Source organism: Silene latifolia, chromosome 8 (assembly GCF_048544455.1).
Source record: "Silene latifolia isolate original U9 population chromosome 8, ASM4854445v1, whole genome shotgun sequence".
Lineage (NCBI taxonomy): Eukaryota > Viridiplantae > Streptophyta > Magnoliopsida > Caryophyllales > Caryophyllaceae > Silene > Silene latifolia.
Genome location: NC_133533.1, coordinates 19,242,469 through 19,258,408, shown reverse-complemented (window position 1 = coordinate 19,258,408; position 15,940 = coordinate 19,242,469). Strand labels below are relative to the sequence as shown.

General features: G+C 34.2%; 2 protein-coding genes across 3 annotated transcripts; one reads left to right on the top strand and one right to left on the bottom strand.

Annotated features, from left to right (window-relative positions):
• The first annotated feature begins 772 nt into the window (after nt 1-772).
• LOC141596550 (V-type proton ATPase subunit E-like) lies at nt 773-9,556 on the top strand. 2 transcript variants are annotated; one of them, XM_074416755.1, is made up of 6 exons: nt 773-1,051; nt 1,171-1,271; nt 7,535-7,691; nt 7,987-8,180; nt 8,293-8,392; nt 9,135-9,556. In XM_074416755.1, the coding sequence occupies exons 1-6, from the start codon at nt 950-952 to the stop codon at nt 9,171-9,173; spliced, it is 693 nt and encodes a 230-aa protein (XP_074272856.1). In that variant the 5' UTR covers nt 773-949; the 3' UTR covers nt 9,174-9,556. The 2 variants fall into 2 exon arrangements, with proteins under 2 accessions (XP_074272856.1, XP_074272857.1); XM_074416756.1 differs by lacking the exon at nt 9,135-9,556 and adding an exon at nt 9,004-9,024 and having other exon boundaries at nt 783-1,051.
• LOC141597467 (uncharacterized) lies at nt 3,272-6,013 on the bottom strand. The gene is made up of 3 exons (XM_074417932.1): nt 4,577-6,013; nt 4,148-4,502; nt 3,272-4,053 (listed from the first exon to the last, which is right to left on the bottom strand). Exons 1-3 carry the CDS (start codon nt 6,011-6,013, stop codon nt 3,272-3,274), a joined length of 2,574 nt encoding a protein of 857 aa, XP_074274033.1.
• Nucleotides 9,557-15,940: the final 6,384 nt, after the last annotated feature.

Sequence of the window (15,940 nt, the reverse complement as noted above, 5' to 3'; positions counted from 1 at the left end):
GTAAAATTGATATAGAACACAAAGTAAATTTTGAATTGGATTAAAATCCAAATGATTTTGACTCGGGACTTAAAGACAAGAGTGATAGAGCGAGGTGAAGAAACAGGTACAAGAAGAATTTGCAGGTGTTGTAAAGTCCATGGATTTGGACTGAAGATTGTAAAGTCAAATACTCTTGTTGCCCTTAAAACTTGAAAGGCATTATTGAAGAATTGAAGATTAATTACCGATATAGTAATATTGAGGAACAAGTAACAGAATTACAGTTGGGAGGTGCATACTATAATAATTGCTTCATCCATTCATTTTAATCTCATACATTTGATTACACATATAATGATAATGAATACATGTATGGACACAACATAAACGAAGTAGGAACTTGTTGATAATAGAAATAAATATAATAGTTATACCTCAACCATCATCTTAAGATTTTGATTGAGATGGTTCATCTATCATGGTATCAGAGCCAGTGTGACCAAAGTTCAAATCCTGACAGCCTCCAATAACTCACGAAGTGGAAATTCAGCGGCCTGTGTACTAACCACTATCAGGATTTATGAAGGCACTAACTAACTATTGAATATTAGAGCTTGAGTTTGGACGTAATTTTAACTATAAAAAATTCTGGTTGATACGGTTACGAGTCTTTCAGAATATATGACTATGTTCACTCTAATTCTCCAAAGTTCAAATCAACAAGTTGCATGGCAGGGCCCAAAAATATCACCATTTTAAACATATTTGACCCGTCAATCACTCTAGACGATATATCTGTCCAGACTAATTGTAGTGATACTAGTATTTTAGAGAGACAAGAGTTGGCTCGTGCTTATTCCACCCTCTCGTCTCCTCTGTCCATCATTCATTCATCAATCATCAATCATCAAATTCATCCATCCACAAAAATCAAACACCAAAAAACAAAACAATCAGATCGGAGGAGATGAACGACAACGATGTACAGAAGCAGATTCACCAGATGGTCCAATTCATCCGTCAAGAAGCCGAAGAAAAAGCTAACGAAATCTCCGTCTCCGCTGAAGAAGTATATCTCAATTCATCTAGATTTGTTTTATTTTATTTTTTCAATTTCAATTTTAATTGCAATGATCGTAATTTAATTGAATTAATGATCGCGATTTGTTTTTCTTTTTTGAATTGTAGGAGTTCAACATTGAGAAGTTGCAGTTAGTGGAAGCGGAGAAGAAGAAGATCAGACAAGAGTATGAGCGCAAGGAGAAGCAAGTTCAAATCCGTAAGAAGATGTAATTTTTCTCGTCTTTACTCTTTTTTTAAGGTTTGATTTTGTGTTGGTATGATGTTGTTGATGTGATTTGACTTTTGTTTGCTGGCAGTAACTGTATAGTTGAGATCATCGATGATCTCGTTACGTTATACTGCCTCCGTCTCGATTATTTGTTTACCTTTGAAAATAATCAATTATGTCAAACAAATGATTGAGACGGAGGTGGAGGTAATATAATGTAACGAAATAAGACGTTGACTACAAGTCAATCTCGGAAAAAATGTAGATTGTTGTTTTGTTTTGGCTTAGAGTTGATTGAATTTTCGAATTATTGTTTGCGAACGTTTAGATGTACGAGTAATTGTTTGAATGTAGCTAAAACACACTCATCGCATAGCTTTTGCTTCAAAACATGTGATTAGTCTTGTGTAAGATCGCGGTTGTACAAGTCATTAACTCGTTTATAGAAGGAGGTACTCCCTCCTTCCTGTCAGTAGTTATCATTTGTTTGAAATTTGTGAAGGGAACTTTAACGTACCCCTTAGAAATTTCAAACAATGATCGCAATTAACCGGGATAGAGGGAATATAAGATCACGATTAACTGGGATAGAGGTAATATATATATAGCCTGACTATGGTCTGTTGTATACTTGTATGCATACAGTGGTCTTGTTTCTTTTATGATTTTTTGCCCATAACATATCAGAGGTCATAGATCGATCAAGATATTCCTGCTGAAATTTTGATTACCTTTGTGATATATCTACGATGGAGGCTTGTTGCTTATGTGTAAGCTCATGCCTCATGGTCTTCTCTGACATTGTTGTATGATGATGTGTCTATGCCTTCTGTGTGTTACTTCGTGGATTATGATTAATTAAAGGAGGCTTGGTGCTTATGGGTAAGCTCATGGTATTTTTTTTGACATTGTTGCATGATGTTGTGCCTAGCACCTTCTGTATGTATCTTCTTGTATTATGAATCATGGATTAATAAACGGATGCATGTTTACGCTAATAGTTTTTTGGGTTTTTCTACGATATACCCTCTAGTTTTCTCATTTTCTACCATATACCCCTTCAGTTCTATAAATCTCCTCTTATACCCCTAAACTTAACTACTTACTCTAAACCGTGGACAAACTACAATTTAACGTTAAATGCTCTGTTAAGTGTCTTGGTGGATTGCTGACATGGCTGTTTTGCGTCCTAAAATACATAACACTGCTTTTCCCTTCATTTTCCCAAAAGTTTCCCTCCATTTGCAGCATTAACACTCCAGCCTTTCCTCTTAACCATCTTTCCTTTCTTTTATCCTTTTTTTCTATCTTTTTTTCCCCCTCTCCATTCTCCCTTCATATTATGTCTTCATCCTCATGGTTGAGAAGCAACCCAATTGAAAAACTTAATTTTAGAAATCAACCTTGTAATAGATGTGGAAAAATGCGATCAGTAAGATATTCGGGTCGATAAACAACCCAAGGAAAGCTTACTTCAAATGTGAAGAGTGCAAACACTTTGTTATGTGGTTAACAAAATATCACATGACGATAACGAAGTCGTTAAATATGAGATATGAAAATGAAGAAGATGATGTATCAAGTGGAGAGGAAATAAAGTATCAAATGCAGATTTTGAAAGAACAATTTCTCAATATGAAAAAGCAGCAAGTAGATTGATTATTCTAATTAAGTTGTTATTAGTTGTGATTATATTTGTTGTTATTTTATTAGTTGTTATTGTGAAATTTTAGATCAAATTAATGAAGGATGTATTATGAGTGAATGTGCAGCAACTAATCAAAGTTCCAGCAAACTAGCTTTCAGTCAGAATATATTAAAGCATAAAGGTTCATCTATCCGTACATTGAGTCACAAAAGATTAAAGCATAAACCAATTTTGTTTTGATTACAAAAAGTGATACCCCATAAAACACAATTTGGTTTCATAACAAAAATTTCTCCCAATTGTTTTAATAAGAAATAGCTAATTTCAGAATGCAACAAGTACTGGATTCTTCAAGCTTGAACTTGGACATGCTTCCTCTTTCTACCTCTGCTTGAACTTGCTTGAGAGTCTTCATTTGCAATTTGCAGCTCCTGCATTTGGCTATTGGCAGTGATTTCTCTTTCAAGCTCCTCTAGTGATTTGAAGGATGTGAACTCAGATGTCAATCCCAAACCCTTTTTGCTCCTACTCTTTGTAACCTTCCCTTGTATTTCATTTCTTTCCCTAGCAGTGTAACCCCCCTTACATGTTTTGGAATTATGACCAAAACATTTACATTTCTTGCACTTAACTGTCATGGACCTCTTTCCTTTCCGCTGCTCCCCCTGCTCTCTTCTTCTATTCCTTGATGGCCTACCTATTGATCTTCGAAGGGTTGGAGGTTCCAAATATAGGACATCAAATGATGGCCATTGCTCCACATCAGGCATAGGGTTTATTGACAAACCATAAGCTGATTTGTACCTTCTAACAGAGAACCAATCACTTACATAATCAGCAGGCTCCTTCTTAGCATACAAAATAGCTCTAACGGCATGCTTACATGGTATTCCAGTAATTTCCCATTGCCCACAAGCACAAGTTCTATTGCGAAGTGAAACTGATAAACGAGACCTACCATCATGCACTTCAAATCCAATACCTTTACCAGATGGATAGGCATGACAAGTTCTTGATTCTTTTTGTAGAACTATAAGCCTCTTGTGAATGTTTGGACATATACCATCATCTAACCATGAATCGCAACTGTTTTGTCTTGTGGCGTGCCTCACCATTGCTATTCTTCGAATGCCTGTAATATACACACACATTATTATCTATATTTAAATAATGTTCATAACATATATCGATTTAACAAGTGAAAACAATATAATAAAGGGGCATACCCTCTAAAAGGCTTAAGACGGGATTACATCTGTGAACTCCTAACGTGCTATTAAAACTTTCAACAAAATTGGAAGTATTTTCATCACTGCATATATTTGGATCAAATTTATGTTTTGTCCAACACTCTTTAGGGCCTAGGTCAAGAAACCACCTAGCACACCCATTGCCTCCAGTCCTCACAACCATTTCTAATGCCTTCTTAAAGGCCCAATCTGAGTAAGAGTTAACTACTCTCCAAAAAATTGAATGCATCAATAAACCAGGATACTCAGCCTTGAAGTTTTTACAAAGATGCCTTGCACAAAATCTTCGGAAGGCTTCCGGCCAAACTACATCTAGTGCTGGTTCAATCCCCTGTCATTAAGGGCATATATTAGTGATAAATGATAGATATTGTAAACTAAAATTAGGGAATTTAAGTGTCATACCTTTTGTCTATCAGAGATGATAGTCCAGTTAGTTCTGCCACTATCCTTAAGTATTTGTTTTAGGTGCCAAAAAAAATTACTCCAACTGTCCTTGTTCTCTGCCTCAACAATAGACACAGCTACGGGAAATAGTTCATCATTACCATCTACTGCAATAGCAGAAAGAAGAACCCCCCCATGGTTGCCTTTGAGATGTGTGCCATCAACCCCGATTAAGCTCCTACAACCTGCTATTAATCCATTGAATTGGGCTGTGAAAGATATAAAGCAGCTTTTGAATTGTAAACTCCTTTCAGGTGTATTCATAACCACCCAACTACATAAAGCATAGCTACCGGAATTGGTTAATTTTATCATTTCACAATAAGATGGAAGCAACTTGTATGATTCATCATGTCCTCCGTTTATTTCCCTCATTGCAATTTCTTTCATCTTATACAAAGTAGACAGCTTCATATGCAGCCCATACCTGTCCATAAGTAGATCGTTTAAGGACTTTCCAGTTATATCATGGTTGGCTCTTATGTCATTCAATAACTTCTTTGCCACCCATTCAGAATTAGCCATGGGATTGTGTGTTTTCACTCCCCTACACCCATGATCAGCAGCCGTAATTGATTTGATGGCCCATGTTTTCTCATCAGGCAACACACTTGCATGAATTCTCCACTCACAATTTGTTGTAGCACACTCAGCGGTGTATCTCTTGCTATCAGCCTTCACCACTATGACATAAAAACCCTCTTGAATGCAATAATCTCTAAGTACATCCTTAAAGTGTTCTTTGTCCATAAAAAGCATCCAAGGCCTCAACGTAATAGCACCAAATCCTTTATCATCATACATTTCCCCATTTTCCCACAGTTCAGCATCAAAGCCTTCTTCCTCACCTGTCCATTGAGGTTGTTGGTATGGGACATAGCCATCATCAATATACTCAAGGGCGGACATGATCATATTATCCTCTGTTTCTAAATCAGTGAGGTCTTCTTCACCCTCACACAACTCATCTGGTATTGGCGTATAAGAATCATCTGAGTCAGAACCATCATGGTCATTCTCATACTGAACTCGCATCCCTCTTGTGACCATCATTGTACTTCCTTGACTCACACCCACATTACTATCTTTGTTACTCTTACGAACATATATCCCCCTCTTCATAGCAGTTGATTTTGGAAGTTTGAAATGGGTAGTTGTTTGGGTTTGACATGATTCATGTACAACTGGAGTGTCTAAGCTCAGTCGTCTAATACTCCTCCCTGGTGAAATTATAATAACTTCGTTTATGCTTGGTAAGGGTGACTCTGGTGCAGTATTAGTTGTCATGGGGGATACACTAATTGAAGACTCAGCAACCACAGTGGATGCAGAACCCCTTCTAATCACTAATTTCTGCCTCTGAGAAACACCATTTAAGGGAAACTCAGCACCCATAGTGGACAGTTCCCTTTCACTGTCAGCAACATTTGGATTGTTTGCTTTCAATCTTCTTGCCAATACTAACACATTAGAAGGATTTACATCTGAGCCTATCCAAATATCAATCACATTTTTTCCCCCACATCTACCAAACATTTCTATTAGACCCTTGTCATCTTTTAAAATAACAGACTTCATTTGGTAAGCATAACTTAACGATGGGTGCTCAGGTAGCGAAAAGCCGCGCTTCTCCGCCTCTTCATATAAATCATTAATTACATCAATCAATTGACACTTATCAGTGTCATCTACCCTGACATCCACATGACCACCTCTGTAATGCAATTTCAACATAATGTTCTCCATTCTGCATTTAAGAGTTAAGACTACCCGTGATTAAAAATATGGTCATGATTATGCAAATCATATTAAACCCATATATTGGTAAAAAAATTTAACCAAAAGTTTACAACTTTACCAAATTAAGACTACATTTCCAATTAAATTAACACAATACAATGATCTTATCCTTTAAACATTAAGAAAATGAATATTAAGTACGATAATTAACGAACTTTGCAAAATTAAACCCATATATTGGTAAAAAATCTAACCAAAACTTTACAGCTTTACAAAATTAAAGACTACATTTTCAATTAAATTAACACAATACAATGATCCTATCCTTTAAACTCTAAGAAAATGAAAATTAATTATAAGATAATTAACCAAACTTTGCAAACATACCTGGAAATTGAGAGGTAAGAACGAAGACGAGTTGTAGCCGTCGTGAGAGTTCTTACATAAATGGATGTGGGGTTTGGTTTTTAGGGTTGAAAGAGAAGGGTTTAACAGGGGGGGGGGAGTTCAGTGGTTTGTGTGTCTTGTGGAGCAAGTTCAGTAGTCATTTAGACTTTCTCAAATGATTCAGCGGTCTTATATCCTTGTCATCAACCCACAAAGACTTGTCATTACTCCAAATAGCCATGTCAGCAGTCCACCAAGGCACTTAACGGAGCATTTAACATTAAATTGTAATTAGGTCACGTTGTAGAGTAAGTAGTTAAGTTTAGGGGTATAAGAGGAGATTTACAGAAATGAAGGGGTATATGGTAGAAAATGAGAAAACTGGAGGGTATATCGTAGAAAAACCCTAGTTTTTTTGTGAACTCATACATTTGCTATCACGTGTTGTTATTCCTAGTTCAGTAACACAATATACTTGAAACTTAATTCGTTCATGTTGTCATTCTAGTCGAATTGTTATTTGTACTTTATAAAGAGATATTGGATGTGTAGTGTATGTTTCTATGTTTAAAATCATGTGGTTCTTGATGTTTTACTATATATCTCCTCACCTATAACCTCTTTCTATCAGTTTTTTGTAACTTCCCCACCGAACATTGAAAGAGAAGGTTGTGCTTCATGGCACACTATTTAATTTATGTTGCTCCTCCAAAACAGGTTTAATAGCAAATTGCTTGGAGTAGTGAGCTATTGCTTTGATTTAATGTGATTTGTTTTCCCCTATGGCAGAGAGTACTCTATGCAGCTCAACGCTTCTCGGATTAAGGTTCTTCAAGCTCAGGATGACTTAGTCAACTCCATGAAAGATGCAGCATCAAAAGAGCTGTTGCGTGTTAGTGGTCACCATCACCACTACCGCGAGCTTCTGAAACAGCTTATTGTTCAGGTTAGTTGAATACTTCCTCTCACTCACCGGAATCATACCATTCAATTAGTGGTATGATTAATGGTACGATTCCAATGAACGGGTGGGAGTAAGTTCTATTGACTTGCATTAAAAGACATCTCATGCATAGAACTTAGCTTATGCCATTTTCTCATATCTAAGTATGTGATCCTTGTTGTGCTACAGGATCAACTTTTTCAATGGATGAATGATTATTGGTTGTAACCACAAATGTTTTGTATTGACGTCTTTTGTTTGTTTATATTCCCATGATAATCTCCGCTTTATTTTCCAGAGTTTGCTGAGACTGAAAGAACCTGCTCTTTTGATGCGTTGCCGCAAAGACGATGTGCATCATGTGCATCACGTTCTTAACTCAGCCAAGGAAGAATATGCAAAAAAGGCTGAAGTTCATGAACCTGACGTCATTGTTGACGATATTCATCTTCCAGCTGCTCCTAGTCATCATGATGCCCATGGTCTTTCTTGGTAAATTCCTTTTCATGGCTAACTTTTAGGTTTATGCTTGAAGCTTTGCCCTGGAAAAACACAGTTTTTCGGTATTGTTGAATCATGAATGATTGCTTTGTTTTGTTTCCAGCTCCGGAGGTGTTGTTTTGGCTTCTCGAGATGGCAAAATTGTGTTCGAGAACAGTCTTGATGCTAGGCTAGAGGTTGCATTCAGGAAGAAACTTCCCCAGGTATTTTACTTTACTTATCGCCTCTTCAATTTGATTCTTCGCATGTTCTTTGACTTTGCATTTTATTTTACGTTTTGTTTTTATCACACCTTTAAAAGATCCTCATTGTTTTAATACACTGTTTGGCTCATTTCTGAACGGTTTTGAATGATGATTTAGGTTAGCCAACCCTAAATTATTTTGCGATGAAGGCTTAGTTGTTATAGTATTGTTTGGTATTGTGAAGTCATGTTCCTAAAATTTTGTAATCATGACATTCTGGTTTCATGAAGATGTAATTGTATGGTTTTTTTTAGTTTTAATTAGTTACGTTAGTATGGAGTCCTGTTGGTCTTTCATGGCATTGTATGGAATAAAATTATAAAACGGAGTTACAAACTTATAAAGGAGCTTGCATGCACAATGTTTTACGTGCTGTTTCGGTGATTCCTCCTCTTGTAAAACTTGTTAATGATGGAACTAGACTGTTTATTTTACCTTTTTCCAACTTTTTTAACAACAAAACCTTATACCTGAAACAATTTTTTTTAGAAGAGTATGAGGTTTTTATTATTCAAAATACGATAAATGGTCACAACTCACAAGGAGCACGTGTTTACCCCTGACTTCAGATGTAGCTAAAGTAAACTCAACTGAAGCAAAATTAAGTAGCTATTTGGATCACATTTTGAAACGATTTGGGATTGGCTAACAACATTTCATGGTGTCTTCAAGTAACAATCAATGTACTCTCCTCTTGTAGATACGCAAGCAAATTGCTTCGGATCTGTTGTTTGCTTGATGAGATGTGGAGTTGGAGAAATCGTATGCGTTTGTCCAGCACTCTGTGAGTGTAGTACACATTCTATTTATCCATTCGAGTTCCATTATGTTCATTATTAGCAAGTACTCGGTACTTCGTATGTGAAGTTTTTTTCCCCTGTATTCTCGGTTATACATTTGAAGTGAGACATGCAAGTACTTGATTTTTTTTCTCTGGTTGTGATCAAGAAATCAAATAAAGCCGACTTTAGATGAAAAGTCGCTTTAGATGTTAACTTCTTTCTGTATGTTCTTTTATGGCTCGGACAATGAATGTTCTTTTTATGTAAATTGACTTCGTATTTCTTCCTGAAACAAAATGTTGTTCCACAATATGAAATTGGAATTTGTTGCATTCCAAAATTGTGCATATGAAGTTCTGAATTTTAGTTACCACGATGGGCTCAAAATATCGACTGGAATAAAAGAATAGCTAGGAGAAGTTTTACCTTTTGGTGAAAGGTCTCATGATATTCATACTATAACACCGTCTCACATATATGAACTAGTGATTTGTAAATATACATGATACATCCAGCCATTTGGCCCAATCCTACTCCGTATGTGTTTTACCTTTTGGTTAGCCAGTTGGGCTACGGCCTACCAATTGCATCCGAACAACTACTCCGACTCCACAACGGACAATGGTGACTGTAAAATATTGTCAAGAATTGTGGGGCAATTATGTGTCCCCGACTCCTTGTTATTATAATATTTGGGTTTTGATGGTCTATAGGTAATTAGTTACGTGATTAAGTTTAATTCTAGGGGTGTCTATACCAACACTCCTAGGATCAAACTACTAATTCAACACACTACAACAAAACTAATTTTGAACTTACACACATCTTCTTAAGAAAGCTGGCATAGCGAATTAGTGATTACGAGTACTTTTTTATGGTAAGAAATGTTCGTTAAAGTTTTAAAAAATCAAATAATTATTATGAAAGCAATCCTGCTTGTTCTCAAGTTAACAATTTTTCACACACATTACATTTATCGGTGAATAAAACTCATTGTACAAGACTTAACACCTCTCTCTTAACATAAATTTCATTATGCGAATGTATCTTGTAGCCCGTTTCCTACACCTATCTTTATAAGGCCCTCATTTTCGACTTAAAGTCACTCTCTATAAGTTAAGTTCAAGAAAATTAAGTTAAGTTCGAAAAAGTTCAAAAAATTAAGTTAAGTTAAGTTCAAAGAAAATTAAGTTCGAAAAGTTCAAGAAAATTAAGTTCAACAAAATTAAGTTCAGAAAAGTTCAGCAAAATTAAGTTCAGAAAAGTTAAGCAGAATAATAAGTTTCATAATATTGACGAGTTTTAAAAAATAGATACAATTTTCGTTCAAATCGGTTGTATAAACAATCCGAGATTAATTATTATTCTATATAATTTTTTCAAAAAAAAAACATTTATTTAAAGCCGAATTCTTACCTATCCCCCGAAGGTATGTTAGAGCATTTTAATTACCGACATTCGTCATTGAGAATTGAAATGGCATTTGGTCAATTGAAAAAAAGGTGGAAAGTGTTAAAAGTAATGCCTCAAATGTCACCTAAGTATCAAATGTCCATTATTATTTCTAATTTCACACTTCATAATTTTATACGGATGCACATTCATGGGATACTTGTTATACAATATGAGAACGTTCTAGGGACAAAAGATTTAGACATGTTTGATAAGAAGCGGAAAAAAGCTATGTACAAGGTGCGAAATAACATAGTCAAGAACATTTGGCGAGGCAATGGATTTGACGGGGTGAGCTCAAATGAAGATGAAGAAAGTGACGAGGAAGATGATAATATGGAACTAGATGATTAGAAAGAAAAAAAAAAGTAATGTGATTTACTTTTTATTTTTATGTATTAGGTAATGTGTACGAAAATATTAACTTATATAAATAAAGTATTTTATAATCTTTATTTGTGTTTTTAGTTATATTTCTTTATTATTATTATTATTATTAAATATTATTATTATTATGATAGGTCCAAATTATATACATTTTTACCCCAATATTTAGCTCCATTTTATATGTATTATGCACTAACTTTAGTGTTAATGAGCTAATATTTGCTTTCTAGTTCTTTTTGTATGTTTTGTCATGTTTTGTAGGTAGATAAGCTTTTATGAGCTTAATTCTACAACATTTGCAAGTACTAGAAGCATGAACTAAGTAGCTAAGCTAAGGAAGAGAATGGACCAACATGGAAGATGTGCATGGACTAACAATGCCAAAATAATGGACCAAAATGTAGATGTGCAACAAATACAAATGCAAAATGAAGCCCACATTACAAGTCCACAAAATTCTACATAAGATGCTCAACTTGAGATGCTCTTAGGATACTCATGGGATGATAAATTGAGTGATTAACCAAAGGCTTAAAAATGGGATTAATGGTTCACATGAGATTCTCTAGGCAATTACTCAAGCAATTAAGATAAAATATTTGGGGTTGACCCCTTGTATTTGTTCTAAGTTTCACCCCTCATTACCTATATAAAGGGTGTAGACTTCAACAATTTTCACACCATTCACATACACAATTTCTCATATTTCTCTCTAAAGTTTAGTAGTTATATTAGTTTAGTTATTAGCTTAGTTTAGTTTAGATTTACTTTATGTTATAAACATTTCAATACAATTTTCATTCAAGTTATATTCCAATTTACATTTACAAGTTATTTATATTACAAGTATTGTTCTTCCATTTCCAATTGCAAGGTAATTTCTTATTCATATTTTCATTATATTGTCATTTGTCACTAGTTTAATTTACATTTCCATCATGTTAGAGTAGTTTCTTTTGTCTAGGGAATGAAGGGAACCATGCATAAAAAGTATTTGTAAAATGTTAAATTAGGTTGATATAATATTGTCCAATTGTTTCTATCACATATTTGCATCGTCACGTTTAATCTTTGTTTAAAGGCCTTATTCATTGATTAAGTTTGTTCATTCGTTCTAAAAGTCGAGAGACAAGGAATTGAATTAGACTAAGCATGTGTAGTAGGACGACCTAGTCATGGACGAGAGTTTCTCTAGGACCCGGTCTATGGTTGACACTAATATCGTAAGGTGGGTGTCTCTAAGCCTAAACAATTAACGATTTATCAACTCCTATGTTTAATTTGAGTATTTACATAATTTGCATGTGTGACCCGACCTCCCTAGACATTTTATTTATTATTGTTTTATCACTTCAACCCAACCAATCAATCGATAATCTACCAAGTTAAAATTCACTCCATATCAACTAATTAACAACTCCCGTCTCTCTGTGGTTCGACCCCTACGTACTACATTCAGCAAAATTAAGTTCAGCAAAAATAAGTTAAGTTCAGCAAAATTAAGTTAAGTTCAGAAAAATTAAGTTAAGTTCAGCAACTTTAAGTCCAAAAGAACAGGGCCTAACAAATTGAGCGGTAACCTTTCCTACTTTTGCTTTTTACAATGTTTTTTTAATACAAATTTACTAATACTGATTTTTTATCTCGTATGAGTCTTTATTGGCTTTCATATGTTCGGTTGACATCAATAATATCAACCTTATTGATATAAGGACACCACTATATTTTCTTTGTGGTTTTTGATGTTTGTCTCTCTAAGTCAACGAACCCTTTAATCATTTGAACTTAGTGAGAAATTTACGTTCATCATTTGAACTTGGTGAGAAATTTACGATTAGCAATTGAGTTATCACAAAGTAGTCATATCTTATCTTTATAAAAGCAAGAACATTTAACTCATTCTCATGAAGCCACATCATCACATACATTTTTTTAAAAATAAAATAAAAAATAAATGTGGGACCCATGATAAAGAATTTGGATTTAATTTAAAATACCTTCATGTTTATATTTTGTACGTAAATGTTTTCGTTTATGTTTTATACATACATAAATATTAATTAATAAAGAATAATGAATAACTAAATAAAAAATAACTCATTAAATTTTATATAATGCATGTAGCAACGAACAAATAAAGACATTAAAGTTCATAAAAATACATATCAAAAATAAATTGAAGTAAATTGAAATTGAAATGCAATTGAACTTATGGCCTTTAATTAATAAAATCAATATTACTAAACATACGGTCAATATTACTAAAGATATATGTGCTTTCATTACTTATTGTCATTATACATCTAATGTACATTAAACCTGATAATAAATTACCTACTAAAAATTATTATTATATTTATTAAATATTTGAATTACATTAAATCAGATACAAAGTTTTTTTCACTAATTCTTGAAGTTGTGACTTATACTATATTTTATATTAAGATAAACTTATATTTAATCCGTGAGAGATAGTCATATAGTGAATCAGATTTCGACCTAAGTTAATGAGTTACTTCGAGTTAATCGACATATCAAGCATTCAAGCTTCACGAGTCAAGAGCAAGGAAAAATAGATTCAAATTGGGTTAAATATTAACAAGTACATGCTTTGTTGTTTAACTTTGTCAATTATAAATCTTTAATAAATAAAATCACTAATTAATTTTCACGCATATTCACATAAATTCATTAAAAGATGTTAATCTTCATAAAAAAATATCGTTTCATTTTTTCTCGCTTTTACTCGCCTCTCTCAATTATTATGTTAAGTAGGTATTCATACTTTAACTATCAAGAAGACAAATCATAATTTAATCAGTACTCGGACAATAAACCTAAGATATCATGTATTTCACGTCCCGTTTGATAATTACAAATGTAATTTATAATTCAAATCTATATAGAAAATGTAATTTTTTTTTAACAATTTTGCTAATTTACAATATTGTATTACATACCCGTGCAATTTTGCACGGGTTAAAAACTAGTTGCTTATCTTTGTCAATATACTTAAAATTTGACAAAATTGAATTTTAATCATCCTACCAGTGTTGGAAATAGGGGCTTTTTATGCCATGTATATTTTTCCAATTGTCCCACATTGGTGAGGAAAAGAGTGTTTGTTGTATTTATATATGACCACACTCCTTACCATATCACTAGTGGGTCATGGGAGGCTTTTGTGGAAGCTTTGCGAGGTGCTTAATTCAGCTCGCACACGCGCGCGCGTGCTTTGCCCGGCCCGGCCCGATTCGGATTCGGGATTCGGGATTTGGCAATCGCCTGCGGCGGGCTGTGCCTATCTTTTTGGGCCACAGATGCGTGTTTTGCTTTGGAATGAAATGACCAGGTTCATTCATAGAGAAGTGTCCAGGTTCACAGTCAAATCATCCGCAATTAAGAGCTGAATCTTCTGTGTTAATGCCCTCTTAATTGCCTTTGACTGCAGTAATTGTGGAGTCGTTTTTGGCACCTCACCTGCACCATTTCTCCTATAAATAGGACTTGCATTCTCACTTCAGAAACACACATCAATTCTCTTCCTCTCTTCATTCTCTATAATTTCTGGGTAAAGCAAATTCTGTCGTTCCAATGCTCTCGCCTCGAGTGGGCGTGCACGAGTGCAGAGTGTAAATCCTTGGAGAACTACCGGTCATCTCTGATCGCCACCACGGTCGTACCGGAAATATAGTTTTTAAGGCAGTGGCTCTCTTACCACGTCACTACAAATCCGGTTCTCTCTTTTCCTTTTTTTCATTGTTACTGCAATTTTAGTCTAACAATTTGAAAACTATATTATTGTTGCTGTAACAATGTCGATCATGTCTAAGAATGCTCCTGATTTGTCAAAAGTGTGGGGAATAAGTCTGTATACTTCCCTTAAACTAGAGGGATTATAACGATTTAATGCAGATGATCAATGGTCATAAATAAAATATATAAACAAAAGTAAAGGATTTAGAAATAACCTTTGGTCCTAGCAAATATGGCCTAAGAACAATATCAAAATTGATATTCGCCTATTAGTTGCACCCAAGACGATCTGAGATATGCCCTTTGATTATGCTAGAAATCAATCTAAAATTTTCTGTAAAATTTTATTGTCTTTGTGTTCTTGTGATGAGAAAGAGGAGGCAAGGTCAAGAAAAAGCATTAGGGTAGAAATAATTTTCCCCTTTTCTCTTATATAGACCGAATTACCAATTCAATTAGGAAATATATTATTCTCCTAATTTTCGGCCAATAATGACCGAAATAATGAATAAAAATTTCCATATTTTTGGTCTTTCCAAAAATATATAAAGTGTGTTAAATTGTCATCTAGTGAGGATCGAACCCATGACCTCTTGGTATGTGTACCCTCACTATTACCACTATGACACATTCAACTTGTTGATATTAAATACAATTGATTATATTTAACTACGAATTAATGATTAATTAATCAAACTAACCTTATATATATTAAATTTAAATATAACTTATTATATTTAATTTACGAATTGACAGTTAATTCGTCTCAACTTAATATTATTTAATTTTCATTAAATAATTATCTCATCAACACATTGACTAACTTTTTAGTCATTTTGGGCATCAATGTGATTATATTTCTATGACCACATTTCTTAAACACGTCCTATAGGTGTGACCTTTAGGGACCAGTTGATCACCGCCATCTGTATGATAATAACGTCAAACTTTCTAGCAAGCCAACCGTTATTAGGTAAACGTTAATCAACTGATTAAATATACGAAGTATACCCTTGTGAACCTGTAAGAGATTTACAAATGTTATCACACTAATTTGTGGAGGACACAAGCTCCAACAAAAAGTCGAACCCTTTGATGGTCAGAACTATAAGCGTTGGTCTCAAAAATT

Coding starts and splice junctions, on each gene's coding strand:
- LOC141596550 (XM_074416755.1), top strand. CDS start 950: ATGAACGACAACGATGTACAGAAGCAGATTCACCAGATGGTCCAATTC. Junction 1,052..1,170: donor TCTCCGTCTCCGCTGAAGAA/GTATATCTCAAT, acceptor TTTGAATTGTAG/GAGTTCAACATTGAGAAGTT. Junction 8,393..9,134: donor TCAGGAAGAAACTTCCCCAG/GTATTTTACTTT, acceptor CTCCTCTTGTAG/ATACGCAAGCAAATTGCTTC.
- LOC141597467 (XM_074417932.1), bottom strand. CDS start 6,013: ATGGGTGCTGAGTTTCCCTTAAATGGTGTTTCTCAGAGGCAGAAATTA. Junction 4,503..4,576: donor TCATCTCTGATAGACAAAAG/GTATGACACTTA, acceptor CCTTAATGACAG/GGGATTGAACCAGCACTAGA. Junction 4,054..4,147: donor CGTCTTAAGCCTTTTAGAGG/GTATGCCCCTTT, acceptor TGTATATTACAG/GCATTCGAAGAATAGCAATG.